Genomic DNA, 17,659 nt, shown 5'->3' on the forward strand with positions numbered 1-17,659 from the left:
GTTTAATTATAATAATTTTACCGAAATAATAAAAAAAAAAAATTTTTTTTTATTTAATTGCAAATTATTAAACAATTCATTTTATTATTATTATTATTATTATTAATATAAAAAGTAAAAAATTTTTTATTTATTAGGTAAATAATTAATAATAATAATAATAATAGTCAAGGTTGAATAATTCTATCTATTATTATTATTATTATTATTTCGGATGATTGGCATTTATTTATTTATTTTTGCAATTAAATATTTAATAATAATAATAATAATAATAATTTTTTAATAACCTAAAGTTATCGCAATTGTTAAAAAAATAACAAAAGGAATAACAAACGAAAATGTTTTAACATTGAATTTTATTTATTGTTGTTGTTGTTGTTGTTACGACATCATCAATAATATTATTAATTGTATAATTTATCAAAACGAATATTATTATTATTATTATTATTATTGTTGTTGTTGTACGAAGGAAAAAGTCGAAGTTATACGAAGGAAATGTTTAAAAAATTTATTATTATTATTATTATTATTATTATTATTTGTTTCAGGGCGTCTGACACGATGAAACATTAAAGAAAGAAAAAGATAGAAGATTAGAAGAAAAGAAAAATGGACGTGACGATGATGAATTTTTTTAATGTTTCCGCCTACGTCGGCGCTTTTTTCGTCGCTTGGTTCATTTTAGATTTATTAATTAAAATAATTCAAGGGATCAGAGCACATTTCATGTCGGAAATGATACCACTTTCCGTTAAATTCGGTACCTGGGCAGTAGTCACAGGTTCGACGGATGGCATAGGTAAAGCATATGCATTGGGTTTGGCGAAAAGAGGTATAAACATTGTACTAATAAGCAGAAATGAAAAAAAATTAACGGATTTGTCTCAAGAAATAATGCACAGGCATTTGGTAACGGTTAAAACAATAACGGCGGATTTTAGCAAAGGTGAAATTATATTCGATAAAATTAAAAAAGAACTCGAAGACATACCCGTGGGTATGCTCATAAATAACGTTGGTAAACAATACACGAGGCCGATGTACGTTGGAGACGTAAACGATCGAGAATTATGGGATATAATAAACATAAACATTGCGACGACAGTAATGATGACGAAAATGATCCTTCCAAAAATGGTGGAAAGGAAAAAGGGTGGAATCGTTAACATATCATCAGGTTCCGAACATCAACCCTTACCATTCATGACAGTATACGCAGCATCGAAAGCATTTATAAAAAGTTTTTCCGACGCATTGAGATTCGAATATAGAAAATATGGTATAACCGTACAACATTTGTCACCCATGTTTGTAAATACAAAAATGAACGATTTCAGTCATCGTTTACGACAAACGGGGATCTTCATACCGGATGCGGAAACTTATGCGAACAACGCGATCAATTTATTGGGGATCCTAAATAATTCATCCGGATATTGGGCTCACGGTTTACAAAGTTACCTTACTAAAATTCCACCGATTTGGATTAGAACCTATATCGGAGCCATTATGAATCAAGTTTTCATGAATGATTATTATAATAATAATAATAGTAATAATAATACTAATGGTAATAATAAAATAACGAGCGATTCGATGGATAGAGTGAAAGAAATTAAAAAAAATTAGGTATGGCGCACAGGTCGTGGTATGGGCGAGCGCGGTTTTTCTTCCTCTTTAATAAATGTATTTATGTATTTAAATAAAAAATATAAAAACTCAATAATTTTATTTATTTATTTTATTAACCTTTGAAATTATTATTATTATTATTAAAAAAAAAATTATAAGGAAATTTCATTGAAAAAGGTTTTCGTGTGGGGGTTCGAACATATATAAAAAGTCATACGTTCGTTAATTACGTAATCAAAACATTTCAGGTACGATTTATTTATAAATTATTATTATTATTATTATCGAGGAAGTTATCATCGATTAAGGTGATCGGGAAATATGCAATTCCTATCGGTATATTTTATTAAAAAAAAAAAAATTTTCAAATCGTTTAAATATATATTTATATAAATTATTTAAATAAGGTTTTTATAAATAAATAACTCAAAAGGTATTATTACGGGGGAGGGGGGAAGTGGGGAAGGGAGACGGGGGGTTATGAATTCGACGACCTCAAATTTAATTTTACCCGATAAATTAAAATTTTTTAACTTTATTTAAATAATAAAACAAACGGTTAAGTAATTATATTTAACACCAACATATTTTTTTCTTTTCCTTTTTAATTTATTACGTTGAAAGCCTTTTTTTTTTTTTAAATAATTTATTTTGTTTAACTTTTACTTACGTAATGGAAGATTTAAAAAAAATTTTTTTTTTTTTGCACAATTCATGACTTGTTTAATAATACAAAAAAAAAAAATGTGATAATTTATTGCAAAAAAAAAAAAAAAAGAAAAATCATAAAATTGGGTAAATAAAATATATTTTATATTTAATTTAACACAATACTTACATTTTTTTGTTATTGTTTATTATAGTTAAAAAAAAAAAAATCATAAATAATTGATAATAATAATAATAATAATAGTTCGAAAGGTTATGTGTATACGAGCCGGTGAAAGTTTTCAAATAATTTTAATTATTAAATAAAATTTTTTAATATAAAATAAAAAAAAATTACATAATTTCGTATCGGGAAAATTAATAAAAATGAAACGACATTTATTTAATAAATAAATTTTTTATATATTTGAACCCGTGACGTTTTTAAAAAAAAAAATTTCTCATTCTTTCACTTAATATTATTATTATTATTATTTTCTCGGAAAAATTTTAACGATCTATAAATTATTATACAGGGGTAAAAGTACAAAAAAAAAAAAAAAAAATTTTTAGATAAAATAACAAAACGTTTGACTCGGTTTTATTATTATTATTATTATTAGTATTATTATCCCTATCCCGTGCTAAACATGTGAATGTTTTTATCCGAGGATAACATTTTTCCAGCTCTTGACGTTTTCACAACGTTTCCCAATTGATGAACGTCGTATTTACAATAGAGAACCGTTACAGTCATGAGTGAATCGTTTGATAAAAATTTATTTTGATTCGCATCCTGAAAAAAAAGAAAAAAATGAGGATCGGGAGAATTTTAGAATCCCCTTTCCCCTCCTCCTACCCCTCTTTCTCCTGTATATCACATGTATTTATATGTCCTGTATATGTATATACAAGTTTTAAAAAAAAAACAAAATGGCGGACTCGGAAGTAGTAGTACCAACCTGCATGAGATTACATAATTCGGAATAAAAATTTGGCATTATTGGTAATTGATAGAAAACCAAATGACGAATCCCTTTGACCGTTATTCTCCTGTAAAAGTGAAATCTTTCGCTGTAGAGTAAAATTCTAACTTCGTTATGGAAAAACATGTCTCTCGCTCTAGCAACTTTCGAATCCTGAAATTTATTTATTTATTTATTTAATCAATAATAATAATAATAATAATAATAATAATTCTTTTGTCGTTTCCAACGCGGTGTACTATTTCGTACCTTTGAATATTCGCATATCTGTACAAAATTATAATCGCTTTGTTTCAAATAATTTCTTATTCTCACGTAATCGAAATAAGAAGGTACGTATATGAGCACACCCGTCATTATCGGATCTTTAAATTGTGGTAATATTTTTTCCGTGAAATATTTAAATCTGTCGTCAAGGGAATTCACGGCCGAATCCGTTTCGAATCTTTGATATATCTAACGGAAAACAAAAAAGAAAAAAGTTATATAATATTTTTATAACCGAAAAATCTGAATTTCATTAAATTTATTTTGTATTTTATATTCACGTGTGACAATGGGACGACAACTCTGCATATGCTACCATCTTCGACCGGATTCGCGACACGAATTTTTCCACCGTAATTAAAACACCGACGATTAAATATGGCGTTCAATTCGGTAAATGGAAAAGAGGAAAATAACAATGTTTGACGATAATATTTTGTCCATCCGTTTAAAGCCCAAGATCGTACTCTTGAAAAATCAACGCCGTGACTTTCCTTCGGTTGAATGTGTAAATGTTCGAATATTAACAATAAATGATCCCAATTCTAAAATAAATGATAATTATTATTATTATTATTTTACTCTCTTTACCATGTGTAATTAATTAATGTGTGATGAATCCCCCTCTACTCTCTACCCTCTCCTTCCTTCCTTCCCTTTTACTGATTAATTTAAATTAATCATGTAAATGTATATGATTGCACACAAAAACGATCAAAATGATCCATTCATTATTATTATTATGTTTTTTTCTGTTTGATTAATAAAATAAAAATTTTTTTTTGTACTTACTTGCATTAGAAATACTTCTGCTTGATCTAAAATTAAAATTTCAACAGAAGCGAGAAAATCGAAATCTCTTTCTTTATCTCCTTCTGCTCCAATCACCATTCTTAATCCCAACGGTGATGCTATTATTATGTCTGACGAATAAAAATCTGAATATAACTGAAAAATTTTCAATGTTATTTATTTAATGTTTATTTTCCTACTTATTAATTTATTTTGTACAAAATAATTACCTTTATACTTTTTCTAGTAAAATTTAATCCTATCCTAAAATTATCATCAATGTTACCTTTAAATAATTGTTCATAATCTTCTGGTTTTGGATTTTTTTTCGGCATGTGCAATTCAGAACCTTTAAATTCATCATAAAATCTTTTCTTGTTAATTATATTACTTTTTTTATCCGGTAATAAAATCGAACACATTGTATTGACTATTCTGTAAAGATAAAAAATTTTTTTTCTTTATAAAAAAATTAAAATAATTTGTTTATAGAGATGATAATTTATACCTTAAACATGAATTCCTAAAAGGTACAATGATTACAACCTTTGGTCTTACCAATCCTTGATCTCTATATTCATCAGGTGGTAAATCTCTTATAGTTTTATAAAGTTTATTATTATGATGTAAAATTTTTAACCTAGTCTTAAGAATATGATTAACAGAATGCAAACAATAAATAAATCTAATTTCTTCACCATTATTTAAATTTCTATTACAATAATATAAATCTTGATAGTTATTTATAATTGAAAATATTTCTTTTTGCAATGGAGTAAATTCACCTTTACTAGAATTCATACATAATTTATTAGCTTCTTCTATATTTTTATGTATTTGAGTTTTAATATATAACTTTGAATAATCAACTGATTTTATCAATACTGGTGATTCATATTCCTTAGCATATTCTACATCATTATTAATTGACACCATTTCAGAATTTAATTGATTAAATTTTTCAGAATTACTTGAAGGGATTTCAACTTTTAAATTGTGAAGACTCGGCCAGTACATTTTGTCCGTTTTTACATTCATCGGAACAGATGTTAAGCTTTCTATTAACGATTCTGGCAAATCGTAATTTAAATGAACACAAAATGGATCATTTTTGTCATTGGTCTCTGCTTCAATGGCTTCCTCATTGTCCAAATCAATTTCATTTTCATCATTGCTTTTGATGCTGTCGTTATCACTTTCATTATAATCCTCTATACTTTCATTATGACTGCAAAATTAAATTATAAAGTAGAATAATGTAAATAAACAATTTTAATACTCGATAATAAGTATTTTACACATTACCAATCATTTAATGAGTTATCAATGTGGTCTAATTGTAAATCAGATTCGTTTTGTTTCTTATTATTTTCAAGCCCTTCTGCAAACTCATCTGCTGCATGCATATCATCATCAGATAATTTGGACTCATCAGAGGAATCCTCCTCACTGTCGATGGCAACATTTTCTTGCGACTTGCTTGTATTATTTTTAAATGTAGACAACAGCAAAGAAACCGGATCGTTATCGGGTTCTTCATCTTCTTCCTCTACAATTTCCACTTTCTTTTTTTCATTTTCTAACTTTAATTTATATTCTGCATATTGTTCGGAATGCTTAATATCTCTAAATGTTTGAAATTTTTTTTTTGGGTTCTTCGTTGCAAACTTCTTAAAATTCTTCTTTTCTTTCTTCTTTTTTTGAATTTTATTTCGACCCATGTGCGAATGATAACCTTACAAAATGTAATACTTTTATGATAGATACGTATTTAAAAAAATGTAAATTTTGATGTAAAACAATAATAAGAATAATAATTAAATAAGAAGAATTATTATCATTTTGATGTGATGATGATAACTTTAAAAAATATTTTTACAACTGTTTTGTATTTGTTTCAAAATCAAATTAATTGTATTTACAACGTACGTGGTTACAATATTGTAATGTAATCATATGTAACTCGTTATACAAGGCTGTGAGTTTTACGGGAGCTTTGAGTTGATATTAAAAGAAAAATTACAAGAGTTCCTTTTTAATGAAATTGTCTATATTGAAATAATTAATATTTTATTTTGAAAAAAATAATGCACACGTGCAAGTTTGCTTTTATGCATTGCAATGTCAATTGCACGATGCAATTAACGAAAACTTGTTATTACGATTTTAATAGAAATAAATCAATAACAATTTTTAACGGTTTCTCCAAAGGTTTTATGTAAAGTATTACAATAACAAAATATTTATTTGATGATAATTTAAATGATGGCAATGAATTCAGTATTTTATCTCATTTGTCTAATATTTATTGCATTTATTGCTCTGTATCCTATTTTTTTATGGTTTTCATTGTTATGTTTGGTTTTTGTTGCTGCAATTCTTCTTGCAATATCTGGAACCGTTACTGTACAAATTATGCTTTCGATGAAGCACACTGCCCGCTATGTGAATGTTCTGTCTTCTTTTTCCAATTTTCATAAATACATACCCCAGAGTTATAATAACCACGTTCATAAGACAAAAAAAAGACTGCCTGTAATTTTTGGAAGATCTGTTGACATTGCTCTACAAGAATTGTTGGACTTAATTGTACGCGATTTAATTTCATCTTGGCTTGAAAATTTGACATTTTCATACAAAAAGTTACAATTTTCATTTAAGTGAGTTACAGTAATTTCTTCTTACTTAAAATATTGTTTTAACAAATCTAAAATTTTTCTTTCATTTTTTTCCCAACAGGAAGGAAATTTGGTATGCATTAGGTAAATTAAACGAAAGGTTAATAAATATTGATGAAACAAAATTAATCGCTGGAGATATGGTTTCAAAAATAACATCACATTTTGAAAAAATTAGACTTGTTAATTCAGGGTTAGCATTAAAACATTTTGGAGTCAAAGTAAAAAAAAAAAAAAATTATATATTTAAATGTTTTTCTTTTCGTTTTTTTTTTTTTTTTATAGAAATGATTTTTCAAAACAATTTTATATTTCTCATCATTTACAAAGTATTGAAAAAGAATTAAATTATTTAAGAAAAATATCAGAACTTATATTGGTCACTTTTTTTTCTAATTATCTCATTAATCATGCTTGTAATAAAAATTTATTAATTGAAATATTGACTTGTAAAGGTATGTTAATTTTTTATTAATTATTAACTACTGGAAACATGTCGAGAATAATTCTTTTTTTTTCCAGTTTTCTTTCCTTGCATTGCTTTACTGACAGACCCAGATTACATTAACCAAAAAATATTAGAATACATGGAACAGGTAGTTCAAACAAATAATTTACATCAAAATAGTTGTTCTCATGCCGAAAGCTTTCAAGAATTTATTCAATTAATTACAAGCAGCGATGATGCGAATCATTTAAAACGAGTTAGGTATGAAATTTTATTAAATTAACATTTTCTTTAATTAAAATGTATGTAAATAATGATTATTATGTATTTTAAGGTACAGCATAATGACTGAAATAATGCAAGCGACAACAATACAAAATTTAAAAAAAGTTAAAGAAGTTGATAGTGAAAAAGATGAAATAAGTATAAAAAAATTAAAACGATATCTTGGCCAATTAAAATTTGCAAAATTACAATGTGAAAACAGACTGAGAGATTTAGATTGTCCTGGATTTGCTAACGATTCCGAAAATGTAATGTCTGGAGAAATGGAAAAAAAGGTTAGATTGATTTTATATATTTATTTTAAAATTTTTACATTTGTTTTACATTTTTTTGTACCCAAATGTTTACAGGTTGTAGTTCCTTTTGAAAAAATTTTAGAAAATTCATTCGGAAGAAAAATGCTTTATAATTTTCTTGAAAATGGAGGACAAGAAACTTATTTGTCATTTTGGGTTGCTGTCGAAGAACTACGATCCACGGTTAAAAGTCACTGGCATCAAATCGGTGCTGAAATATATTATACTTTTATTCATTCCCAGGAAGCACCCATTAAGGTTAAAAATAATTTAATGATATTTTATATATTTTTTCTGCCGCAAAAAAAAAAATTGAAATTTTCACATAAAGGAAATATATATATTTGCAGGTTGAAAAATCAGTCAGGCGTCGTATCGAAAGTTTTCTTCTTGGAAATTCAGGTCCTGAAGCATTTTATGAAGTTCAAGAAAATATCGTTCAACTTCTTAAAGAAAAAGTTTATCCAAATTTTGTTCTGACAGATTTTTACAATCAATTTTTACAGCATATCGAATCAACGAAGCAAGGTACTTTTATTTTTGAGTGTTTAGTTTATTTAAATCCTTTTATAATGGATTTATCACTCATAATTTTTAGATTTAAACAACGAAAATCAATCTGTTTTTGAAAATGATAAAGTGGATTCTGTCGAACAAAACGGTTATGCCAAAAACAAATTAAACCAACTTCAGGAACGTTTAAATAATAAATCTCAAGCATTGCAAGTAAGTTGCCATCATCATCATTATTATTATTAGTTAATTTGTATTTTTGTGGTAACCCTATGGGAGGAGGAGGGAAGGGGGGGGGGGGAAATTGCGTTCCATGTTAATTTAATTAATTCCAGGCATTACGTCTGTCGTTGAAACCCGAATCGAGAGTATTGTCCGGTTTAGAAAAAGAAGTACAAAATTTAGAAGGTGAAAAAAGACAACTCGAAGCTCATTTAACAAGAACGGAAGTTTGGGAAGAACATTTAGGAAAATGGAGAGTTGTAGTACAATCGGCAGAAGTTTCTGCTGATAAAGAATGTCCTCATTTTGTTTTAGTCGTACACGTTTTGGAAGATGAATTAAATTATGACGCCATATCAACAGGTATAAATATATGATCCTCTTATTTCTCATGAACTAATGATGATTAATTCAAATTTTTTATAATTATTATTATTATTATTATGGTATCCAAGGATGGGTAGTACTACGAAAATTATCAGAATTTCACGAATTACATAAAAAATTATCGCAGGTTTGGAACGGTGTTAAAAACCTTGAATTACCATCTCAAAGTCCAAAATTTCTCTTCGGAAAACATTCCGACAAAGCGAGCTTAGATAAGGCAAAAAATCAAATTCAAAAGTACCTGGAGGTACGTGCGAGTCATGATGATGATGATGATGATGAATTTGACGAAAAAAAAAAAAGGTTTTTTTTTTTTGTTTAGTTTGTTTTGCAAGACGAAAGACTGAATACAAGCGAAGCCATTTACACATTTTTAAGTCCAAGTTCGGAAAGTTTAAAATTGTCAAATGTACCTGGAGTTTCATCGCCGAAAAAAAATAGATTTTCATTGTCTACATTATTTAAAACCTCGAGTAATCAAGGTATGCCATTTAAAAAAAAAACTTTAAAATAAAATAAAACAAGAGCGAATAATAATAATAATAATTTTTTAAGGGAATGGCGAAGGAAGTAAAGACAGTGACGAAGAAGATTATTCTCTTTTGGATGAAAACGAAGTCAAATTGGGAGGGGGAGGGGGAGGAGAAGGAAAAGATGCTGTTGTAGAACCTTTGTACGCTCTTTTAAGCGAAATATTTGATTTGAGAGGAGTTTTTCGCTGGCTTCGAAAAACTCTTATAACCTTCGTACAAATAACATACGGTCGAACAATCAGTCGTCAAGTTAGAGAAACGGTTTCATGGTTGTTTTCAGAACAAATGGTTCATTATTACATAAAATTTTTCATACAATCCTGGTGGCCTAATGGAAATCTAGCAAAACAACAACGAACGAGAACAAAGGAAGAAAAACAAAATACGAGGTAGTTGGAAAACAAACGACGGATAAAAGTATTAATAAAAGATTTTTTTTTTCTGCTCAATTATTGATAATTTGAAATTAATTGATTTACTGCAGAGCCAATGCCAAATATTTATTTGTCAATAACACTCCAGAAGTATTAAATAATTTGGTCGGACAGCAAAATGCCAAAAGAGGAGCAATAAAAGTATTTGAAATATTACAAGATGTACGACTTAATAAACAGCTCGTTTACGTAAATTTTTTTTTTTTTTTTAAATTTAATTATAATTTAATTGCCCTTATTTTCCTTATATATATAAATTTTTTTTTTTTTCTTTTTAGGATCTTTTGGAAATTTTAATTTATGAAATATTTCCCGAAATTAAAAGAAAAGGTGGGATTTATAAATAGGAAAAAAATTACTATCTGATAACAGGATAATAATTTATTTGACAAAATTTATTTGTTAAAAATAATAAAATATTATTATTATTATAAAAAAAAATTCCATTATTTATCAAAAAAAAAAAAAAAATATATATGCATTGAAATATAATAAAATGTACGTAAATATATAATATTAGGCAAATACATAACAATCATACATAATTTTATGTTTTTTGAAATAATAATTTTAATAATAATTGAATAATAATTTTAATAATAATTAATAATAATTTTAATAATAAATTGAAATAATAATCTTTTTTGAAATAATAGCATAACAATTACAATATTGATATAAACGGTTTATAAAAAAAAAAAAAAGTAACGATAATAATAATAATAATGTGATGCGTAAAGTAAATGTATTTTCTATACAAAAAACATTGGATTTTTTTGAGAAATTACATCTTTTAATTTTGCTTGTATAGATTTTAAATCGTCGTTTTTAGATAAATTTCTCGCTTCCAAATAAGCTCTCACGCGAAAAGCCGCCAAATGAGCGTTGTAGGTTGGAGACGGATAAGAAACGGATCGATTGCATCTCGAAAACATGTGACATAAATAAAATGACATTTTTTCGATTTCATCATCCGTGAGACGATTGTCGTCGTACAAAAGTCTGTATCTCGTCGGTCTCGCCGTACCCAAAATGGAAGCATGAGAAACTAGGTAAAAATCTAAATCACGAGGATGAACGATGTCGGTGTCGACGCACGTTCCCACGGGAACGTTGAAATTCCTTCCGATTGCATCTGCGTCATTGACGGGATAAAATCTCGTGTGATGCCTTTTTTGAACGACTATCATCGTGATTTTGGGTCGACACGAAGGAACGCGAGAGCATGCCCTTTTTATCGCTTCCAATTCCGTTTTCATCATGATGGGCAATTCTCCTTCCGACACTCCGTCTCTAAAAAATATAATTTTTTCCGGATAATTTTGTCGTATCTGATAAAATTTTCTCAAATGTTCTCCTATTATGTTTTCCATGTCTTGTATTATTTCACCGATTTGAACTCGAGTCGAGATTCCGTATTGAAAAGCTTGAGGATCACAACTCACGGCCACGGCTGCCACGGACGGAATTCTTGATCCGGGTCCGGAATGCGTCACGTCCGCTCCGATCACCATTACAAGCCCTTCTAAGCAAGTCGGAAAACTGTTTTTATCCAAGCTCACGTTCCTTCCCCCCAATTTTGCATTGACTTTTAAAAGTATGTTTTCTACAGTTGTGGAAAATTTTCTAAAATCTTGACACAGGGTTCTCGCTCGCACGCACTGAGTCAGTATCCCTTCTTGCGTTTCGCATATGTTTTTGATTTTTGAATATAATCCTTTCGTTTCTGGAATTATGACAAAAACTAATTTCATTTGTTTCAATTCCTGTAAGGTTCTGGCCAATTCTCGCGGGTGAGAATTCCCTCCCACGGGATTTCTTATCGCATCTTTGACTTGCATGTTAAACTCCGTTCCTTTTCTCTTTATCAAATTTTGAAAATCGTTTAAATTTTCTTTACGCACGCAATTATCGAAATATAAAATGCACCAATTATCTAGAACGGTCGGAGTGAAAAAATCTCTAATTTTCCACTGTCCATCTTTGACAAATACGGATCCCTTCGTTCTCAAAGAAGGTGGCTCCAATATTCTCGCTTGAATTCTTTCCATGTCCTTATCGACGCTGAGTCCAAATTCTTTCATGTATATGTTATTTGAAAAATTTGCTTTATTAAAAACGTAGAGAATATCTTTTTTTCGAGTTTTGGCATCCGATGTTGCAAGCTTGACCATTTCTCTAGTTTCGTCTGGAGACATTTCTCCCATAAAAACTTGATCTTCAACTATTCTACAAAATTCCATGGGAAGATAGATTTTTCTTTGCGTCGATCCGACCCACAGTAACGGAAGGTGAGAATGTTTCAAAGGGTATTTTTTATCTTTGGCAAAATATGTTGCAACGGTCATGGTGATCGTATCCTTCTCAAATGTTTCCTCTTCGGCATTTCCAACTAAACCGTTAACCTTATAGATTTTACCCGGATCCGAACTGTTGGGTAATTTGTATTCCACTTTTGCTCCTTTTAAGAAATAATTTAACGAATCCAAATTTATTCTATTATTGTACGAACTTGTAAAAGAATACGCAACATCAATAACCGGAAGACTTTTGTAAAAGGCTTTTTGAGCAAGATCAAAATTTAAATATATACGATCTCCTAAAGTTGCCGCTTGATAATGTCCCGCTCTATAATCCAAACACGAAGATATGCTCCGCGCCCGAATCCCCATTTGTGATTTAGGGAAAAAGGATCTACCGCAAGGGACGAGAGTATTACTCGGTCCGTTTTTAAGAATAATTTCCAAAACTGATATTTCAGCTTCTGGAAGTTTTACGTTGTGTTCTAAACTTTGCTTGTAATCCTTAAAAATGGATAATTTTACTTGCCTAACTTCCTGAATGGATACGCTGAATTCTCTTATTTTTCCAGAATTCGGATTCACAATTGATACTCCAGCGGAATGACAATTTCCATTTGAAATTAACGGACCTTTCGAATATGCATTTTTTTTACCATCGAAAACCGTTATTCGGTTTTTGAAATTATCCGATGCGTATTTATTCCAAGCAAGTCGAAGCATGAATTTTGGAGTGTCGGGATTAAAAACCACGTCATAATGATAAACAATCACGTTAGGATTGGATATTCTCAAAGGAAAATAGTTTGTATCCACTAAAATTCGTCTGCCGTCTTTCCGAGGATCAACTATTTTTTGTGCAAATGGTATGAGCTGCTTATCGGGTGAATTTGGACTTCGTCTGCCTTCCTGCCCTTTTTCTAAATTCATTTTGTCGAGTTTTTGTGTAATTAATTCTGTTGATTTGGCTGAAGGATCCCGACTATCACCTTTCCCTTCCTTCGGAATATTCTTAGTGTCCCCAACCTTTTTATTTTTCGAATCCTTGAAAAACTTTTCGGATTTTTTTGAATTTTTGTGTTCGGGTTGTTCCTTAACACCCCAAGCAGATGGAGGTTGCACCGAACTTTGCGGTTGTTGTTGTTGTTGTTGTTGAGGTTGTTGTTTGACACCCCAAGCAGATGGAGGTTGCATCGAACTTTGCGGCTGTTGTTGTTGTTGTTGTTGAGGTTGTTGTTTAGCATCCTGAGCAGATGGAGGTTGTTTTTCACTAATTGGTAAATCAGGTTGCCTTTGGACTTTCATTTTCTGTTTAGGATTTTTCTGTTTCTGTTGAAATTGAGTTTCACTCTTAGAACTATCAGATGGTTGTTGTTTTTGATGAGGTTCATCTCCTCCTTCCTCAGCAGAGGAAAGTTGTTGCTTTGCTGTATTTTTTTTGTCCCAACCCTTTTTATATTTTGAATCCTCAAAAAACCTTTCGGAACCTTTTGAATTTTTGTATTTGGGTTGTTCCTTAACACCCCAAGCAGATGGAGATTGCACCGAACTTTGCTGCTGTTGTTGTTGCTGTTGTTGAGGTTGTTGTTTGACACCCCAAGCAGATGGAGGTTGCATCGAACTTTGCGGCTGTTGTTGTTGTTGTTGTTGAGGTTGTTGTTTGACACCCCAAGCTGATGGAGGTTGCATCGAACTTTGTGACTGCTGCTGCTGTTGTTGAGGTTGTTGTTTAGCACCCTGAGCAGATGGAGGTTGTTTTTCACTAATCGGTAAATCAGGTTGCCTTTGGACTTTCATTTTTTGTTTAGGGTTTTTATGTTTCTGTTGAATTTGGGTTTCACTCTTAGAATAATCAGATGGTTGTTGTTTTTGATGAGATTCAACTCCTTCTTTCTCAGTGGAGGAAAGTTGTTGTTTTTGATGTTTAAAACTCTGTGGCATTTCTTGTTTGGTTTTATCAAAATCAATTTCGCTTCTACTTTTGGGCATTTTTTCAGAAGAAACTTTCTCAAATGAACTTGTTTCCCCTGCTACAGGCTGACTGTCACCAGAAAAACCAGGTTTATGTTTGTCAGCATGATGTTCAGTTTTGTCCTTTTTATTTTTCTTGTGATACCATTTTTTTTCTGTCATACAAATGAATAAAAAAATTTTTTTTATTAATATTCAGTCAAATGCAACATATGGTTAATGTATGGAAAATGTTATTGGAACATTGCTCAGCCATTTTGATTGTGACCAAATATTAAATAAATAAGAGTAATGAAGAGGTAATAAATGGTAATAAGAAAAACTACTTTTTTAAAAGTTAATAACTTTCTTTTTAGTATTGCTTAAATTAAATAAAATTATTCAGTAGTTGTAAAAAAAAAAAAAAATTTAACACAATGAAAATTCAATGGAATACTAAGACTTATTGAGTTTTTAATGTAAAATTACAGCCACTTGCATAGTACGCAAAAACTTTATTAACAGACAATAGAAAAAGCCATCTTAATATAAATTAGTTCTTTAATTACTACGAATGCGTTGTCAAAATATTGTTTGACCAAGACATTTAAAAATATGATACATTTTGCCAATATCCCAAGAAACACCAGTTATATTTATAAGAAAAAAATACCTTTTTTATCGCCCTCCATTTTAAATTCTTGCCAATTCCCTTAGAAAATTTTTTTTCACTTTATCATTTGACGTGACTTTAGACAAGTAAAAACACTTCAAACAATGGCGGATGAAAGTTTAATTGAATTTCTTCATGCTGAAATTGTCAAATACGTAATCGATTCAAACGATGATAAGGTTAATACAAAATGCTCTCTTCAAGTCTGTTTTTTAACTCTTTTTTAAATTATAGTCGATCGTTTTTTTTTTTACATCATTAATTTTTTCAATTATTTATCGAAAAAATCAAATAACAGTTTTCTTAACTTTGTTCGATGTACATTTAATGCATATATATATATATATATATATATATATATGCATTAAATATATATATATATATATATATATATATATATATATATACGTATATTTTTTTTTTTAGAAATACATCTCTACTCTAGAATATTTGGGTTACATAACAGGTTTCAGAATTATCGAAAGGTTCGTTTTTTGAATTTTTTTTAAAATACCTTTTAAATAATGATTTAACTATTATTTTTCTTTTGTGTCTTTTCTTGTGGGTGCTGTACTTACACAGCACAACACTAGTACACTTTGCAATGATTTATTCATTTGAACATTTGTATGGTATATGTGTGTTAAATTTTCAGGTTAACCAGAGAATGGTCACCATTTAAAAATGAATTAGAAACGATGAAATTTTTATGTACTGATTTCTGGTCATCGATTTACATGAAACAAATAGATAATTTGAGAACAAATCATAAAGGAGTCTATGTGTTGCAAGACAATGCTTTCAGATATTTAGTTCACTTATCCTCGCAAAAACAATATTTAGAATTTGCTCCAAGGGTAATAAATATGCAGTCTGTTTTTTTTGTGAATATTAATACACACACACACACACACACACACAAGAAATTTCATTGGAAATATTTTGTGCTCACTATAGTACATTATTGAAAATGTTCATTAAAGCTATCATGTTTAATGTGATCTTTAGTGATACCAATAAATGTTAGGACAACAGTGAAATTTAAATATTTGTAAATTTCTTGTTTAACAAGGTGTTGTTTTTTTTTTTTTAGTTTGTAGCTTTTACATGTGGATTAATCAGAGGAGCACTGTCAAACCTTGGAATAACTTGTTTAGTTACTGCTGAAGTCGATCAGATGCCAGCCTGCAAATTTCACATTCAAGTTCAAAGAAGTTAAAAGTTACACTACCACAACCACCATTTCATTACATTTCTCACAGAAAAATTGAAAAAAAAAAAAAACCTAATTCAATACATGCACCAAAATACATAAATTACATTTTACACTTGGTTTAAACTCAAATTTATTTAATCGAAAAGCAACAGAATAAAAATTATTTTTCATTGAAATATAATATTTTTAAAAGAAGCAGACATTACCTCTGCGATTTCCTAAAAAACATTTTTTTTGTTTTTTTTTTTTTTTGATAAAACTCAAATTATTTAAAATAAAGTTTTACTAAATAAGAATTTACCATAACATTTTTAGGAAAATATTTTCAAAAAAAACACTTGAAAAAAAAAGAGTGGAGAACCAAAAGTTGATAATAGGGAAAATCAAAAGACATGACCGAGCATTTAGCCACACGTTAAACGCGTAAAATATTTTGGCCCTGAAAAGGGCCGTTTTTCGTAACGAATAAAAAACCAAAAACTCTTCAAGCTCTCTCTCCTCTGATTCTCCGAGCGAGTTGAATGTCTTTGGGCATTATGGTGACACGCTTGGCGTGAATGGCGCACAAGTTTGTGTCTTCGAATAATCCGACCAGATAAGCCTCGCTCGCCTCCTGCAAAGCCATCACGGCCGAACTCTGAAATCTAAGATCGGTCTTGAAATCCTGAGCGATTTCTCTCACGAGACGCTGAAACGGTAATTTTCTTATGAGCAATTCCGTGCTCTTCTGGTAACGTCTGATCTCACGAAGAGCTACGGTTCCCGGACGGTAACGGTGAGGCTTTTTGACTCCTCCCGTGGCCGGAGCACTTTTCCTGGCGGCTTTGGTCGCCAGTTGCTTACGGGGAGCCTTACCTCCCGTCGACTTACGCGCCGTTTGCTTGGTACGTGCCATCTTGTAACGAGAAAAAATACGAGATGAAAAATGCGAGAAAATAAAAGAACACGAGATTCAGCCAAGTTCAAAGTTAAAATGAATGCTCGATCCGACGAGTCTGTTAATTTATAGTCCGGCGAACGCGAGCTCCTCGCTTCTCATTGGCCACATCGTTCTCCGTTCCCCTTCTCATTGGACGCAGGGTTTTTGTATTTAGAAATTAATAATATCGGGAAATTTTTTTTTACTTTTTTCGAAAATTTCTTTTCAATTTTTACAACCACTGAATGATTTTAAAAACTATTGATTGTTTTGCTGTTTTATGAAAGAATACTTATTAAAACACTTGTTTGAAAAAATTTTAAGCCTTTCACGACTCAATTAAAAAAAAAATATGTTTAATATATACTTCTATACTTTTTTTTTTTTTTTAGATTACACTTCGAATTAATCTGAAAAGTTAAGAGTTTTCTCTTAACACTGAAAATTATTATTTACTATGAAAATGTTTTAAAA

The 17,659-nt window shown here is 29.6% G+C and overlaps 6 protein-coding genes across 6 annotated transcripts; 3 read left to right on the forward strand and 3 right to left on the reverse strand.

Annotated features, from left to right (window-relative positions):
• Positions 1 to 627: 627 nt before the first annotated feature.
• Positions 628 to 1,635, forward strand: Phum_PHUM004100 (steroid dehydrogenase, putative; the record flags this gene model as incomplete). Its single annotated transcript, XM_002422600.1, has 1 exon — positions 628 to 1,635. One exon carries the CDS (start codon positions 628 to 630, stop codon positions 1,633 to 1,635), a length of 1,008 nt encoding a protein of 335 aa, XP_002422645.1.
• Positions 1,636 to 2,920: 1,285 nt separating this feature from the next.
• Positions 2,921 to 6,052, reverse strand: Phum_PHUM004110 (uncharacterized protein; the record flags this gene model as incomplete). The annotated part of the gene is given in 9 exon segments (XM_002422601.1): positions 2,921 to 3,082; positions 3,249 to 3,425; positions 3,522 to 3,728; positions 3,821 to 4,084; positions 4,332 to 4,487; positions 4,562 to 4,766; positions 4,840 to 5,116; positions 5,135 to 5,559; positions 5,637 to 6,052. The coding sequence occupies 9 exon segments, from the start codon at positions 6,050 to 6,052 to the stop codon at positions 2,921 to 2,923; spliced, it is 2,289 nt and encodes a 762-aa protein (XP_002422646.1).
• A 550-nt stretch (positions 6,053 to 6,602) lies between these two features.
• On the forward strand, positions 6,603 to 10,474 carry Phum_PHUM004120 (sorting nexin, putative; the record flags this gene model as incomplete). Its single annotated transcript, XM_002422602.1, has 14 exons — positions 6,603 to 6,991; positions 7,071 to 7,202; positions 7,295 to 7,464; positions 7,532 to 7,718; positions 7,792 to 7,990; positions 8,093 to 8,296; positions 8,389 to 8,566; positions 8,637 to 8,764; positions 8,887 to 9,136; positions 9,229 to 9,407; positions 9,483 to 9,642; positions 9,716 to 10,082; positions 10,178 to 10,316; positions 10,406 to 10,474. 14 exons carry the CDS (start codon positions 6,603 to 6,605, stop codon positions 10,472 to 10,474), a joined length of 2,751 nt encoding a protein of 916 aa, XP_002422647.1.
• A 405-nt stretch (positions 10,475 to 10,879) lies between these two features.
• On the reverse strand, positions 10,880 to 14,560 carry Phum_PHUM004130 (protein argonaute-2, putative; the record flags this gene model as incomplete). Its single annotated transcript, XM_002422603.1, has 2 exons — positions 10,880 to 12,931; positions 12,953 to 14,560. 2 exons carry the CDS (start codon positions 14,558 to 14,560, stop codon positions 10,880 to 10,882), a joined length of 3,660 nt encoding a protein of 1,219 aa, XP_002422648.1.
• A 594-nt stretch (positions 14,561 to 15,154) lies between these two features.
• Positions 15,155 to 16,269, forward strand: Phum_PHUM004140 (trafficking protein particle complex subunit 6B, putative; the record flags this gene model as incomplete). The annotated part of the gene is made up of 4 exons (XM_002422604.1): positions 15,155 to 15,253; positions 15,477 to 15,535; positions 15,706 to 15,907; positions 16,144 to 16,269. The coding sequence occupies 4 exons, from the start codon at positions 15,155 to 15,157 to the stop codon at positions 16,267 to 16,269; spliced, it is 486 nt and encodes a 161-aa protein (XP_002422649.1).
• A 481-nt stretch (positions 16,270 to 16,750) lies between these two features.
• Positions 16,751 to 17,336, reverse strand: Phum_PHUM004150 (histone H3, putative; the record flags this gene model as incomplete). The annotated part of the gene is made up of 2 exons (XM_002422605.1): positions 16,751 to 17,161; positions 17,286 to 17,336. The coding sequence occupies 2 exons, from the start codon at positions 17,334 to 17,336 to the stop codon at positions 16,751 to 16,753; spliced, it is 462 nt and encodes a 153-aa protein (XP_002422650.1).
• Positions 17,337 to 17,659: the final 323 nt, after the last annotated feature.

This window comes from Pediculus humanus, genomic scaffold (genome assembly GCF_000006295.1).
Source record: "Pediculus humanus corporis 1103172107363 genomic scaffold, whole genome shotgun sequence".
NCBI lineage: Eukaryota > Metazoa > Arthropoda > Insecta > Psocodea > Pediculidae > Pediculus > Pediculus humanus.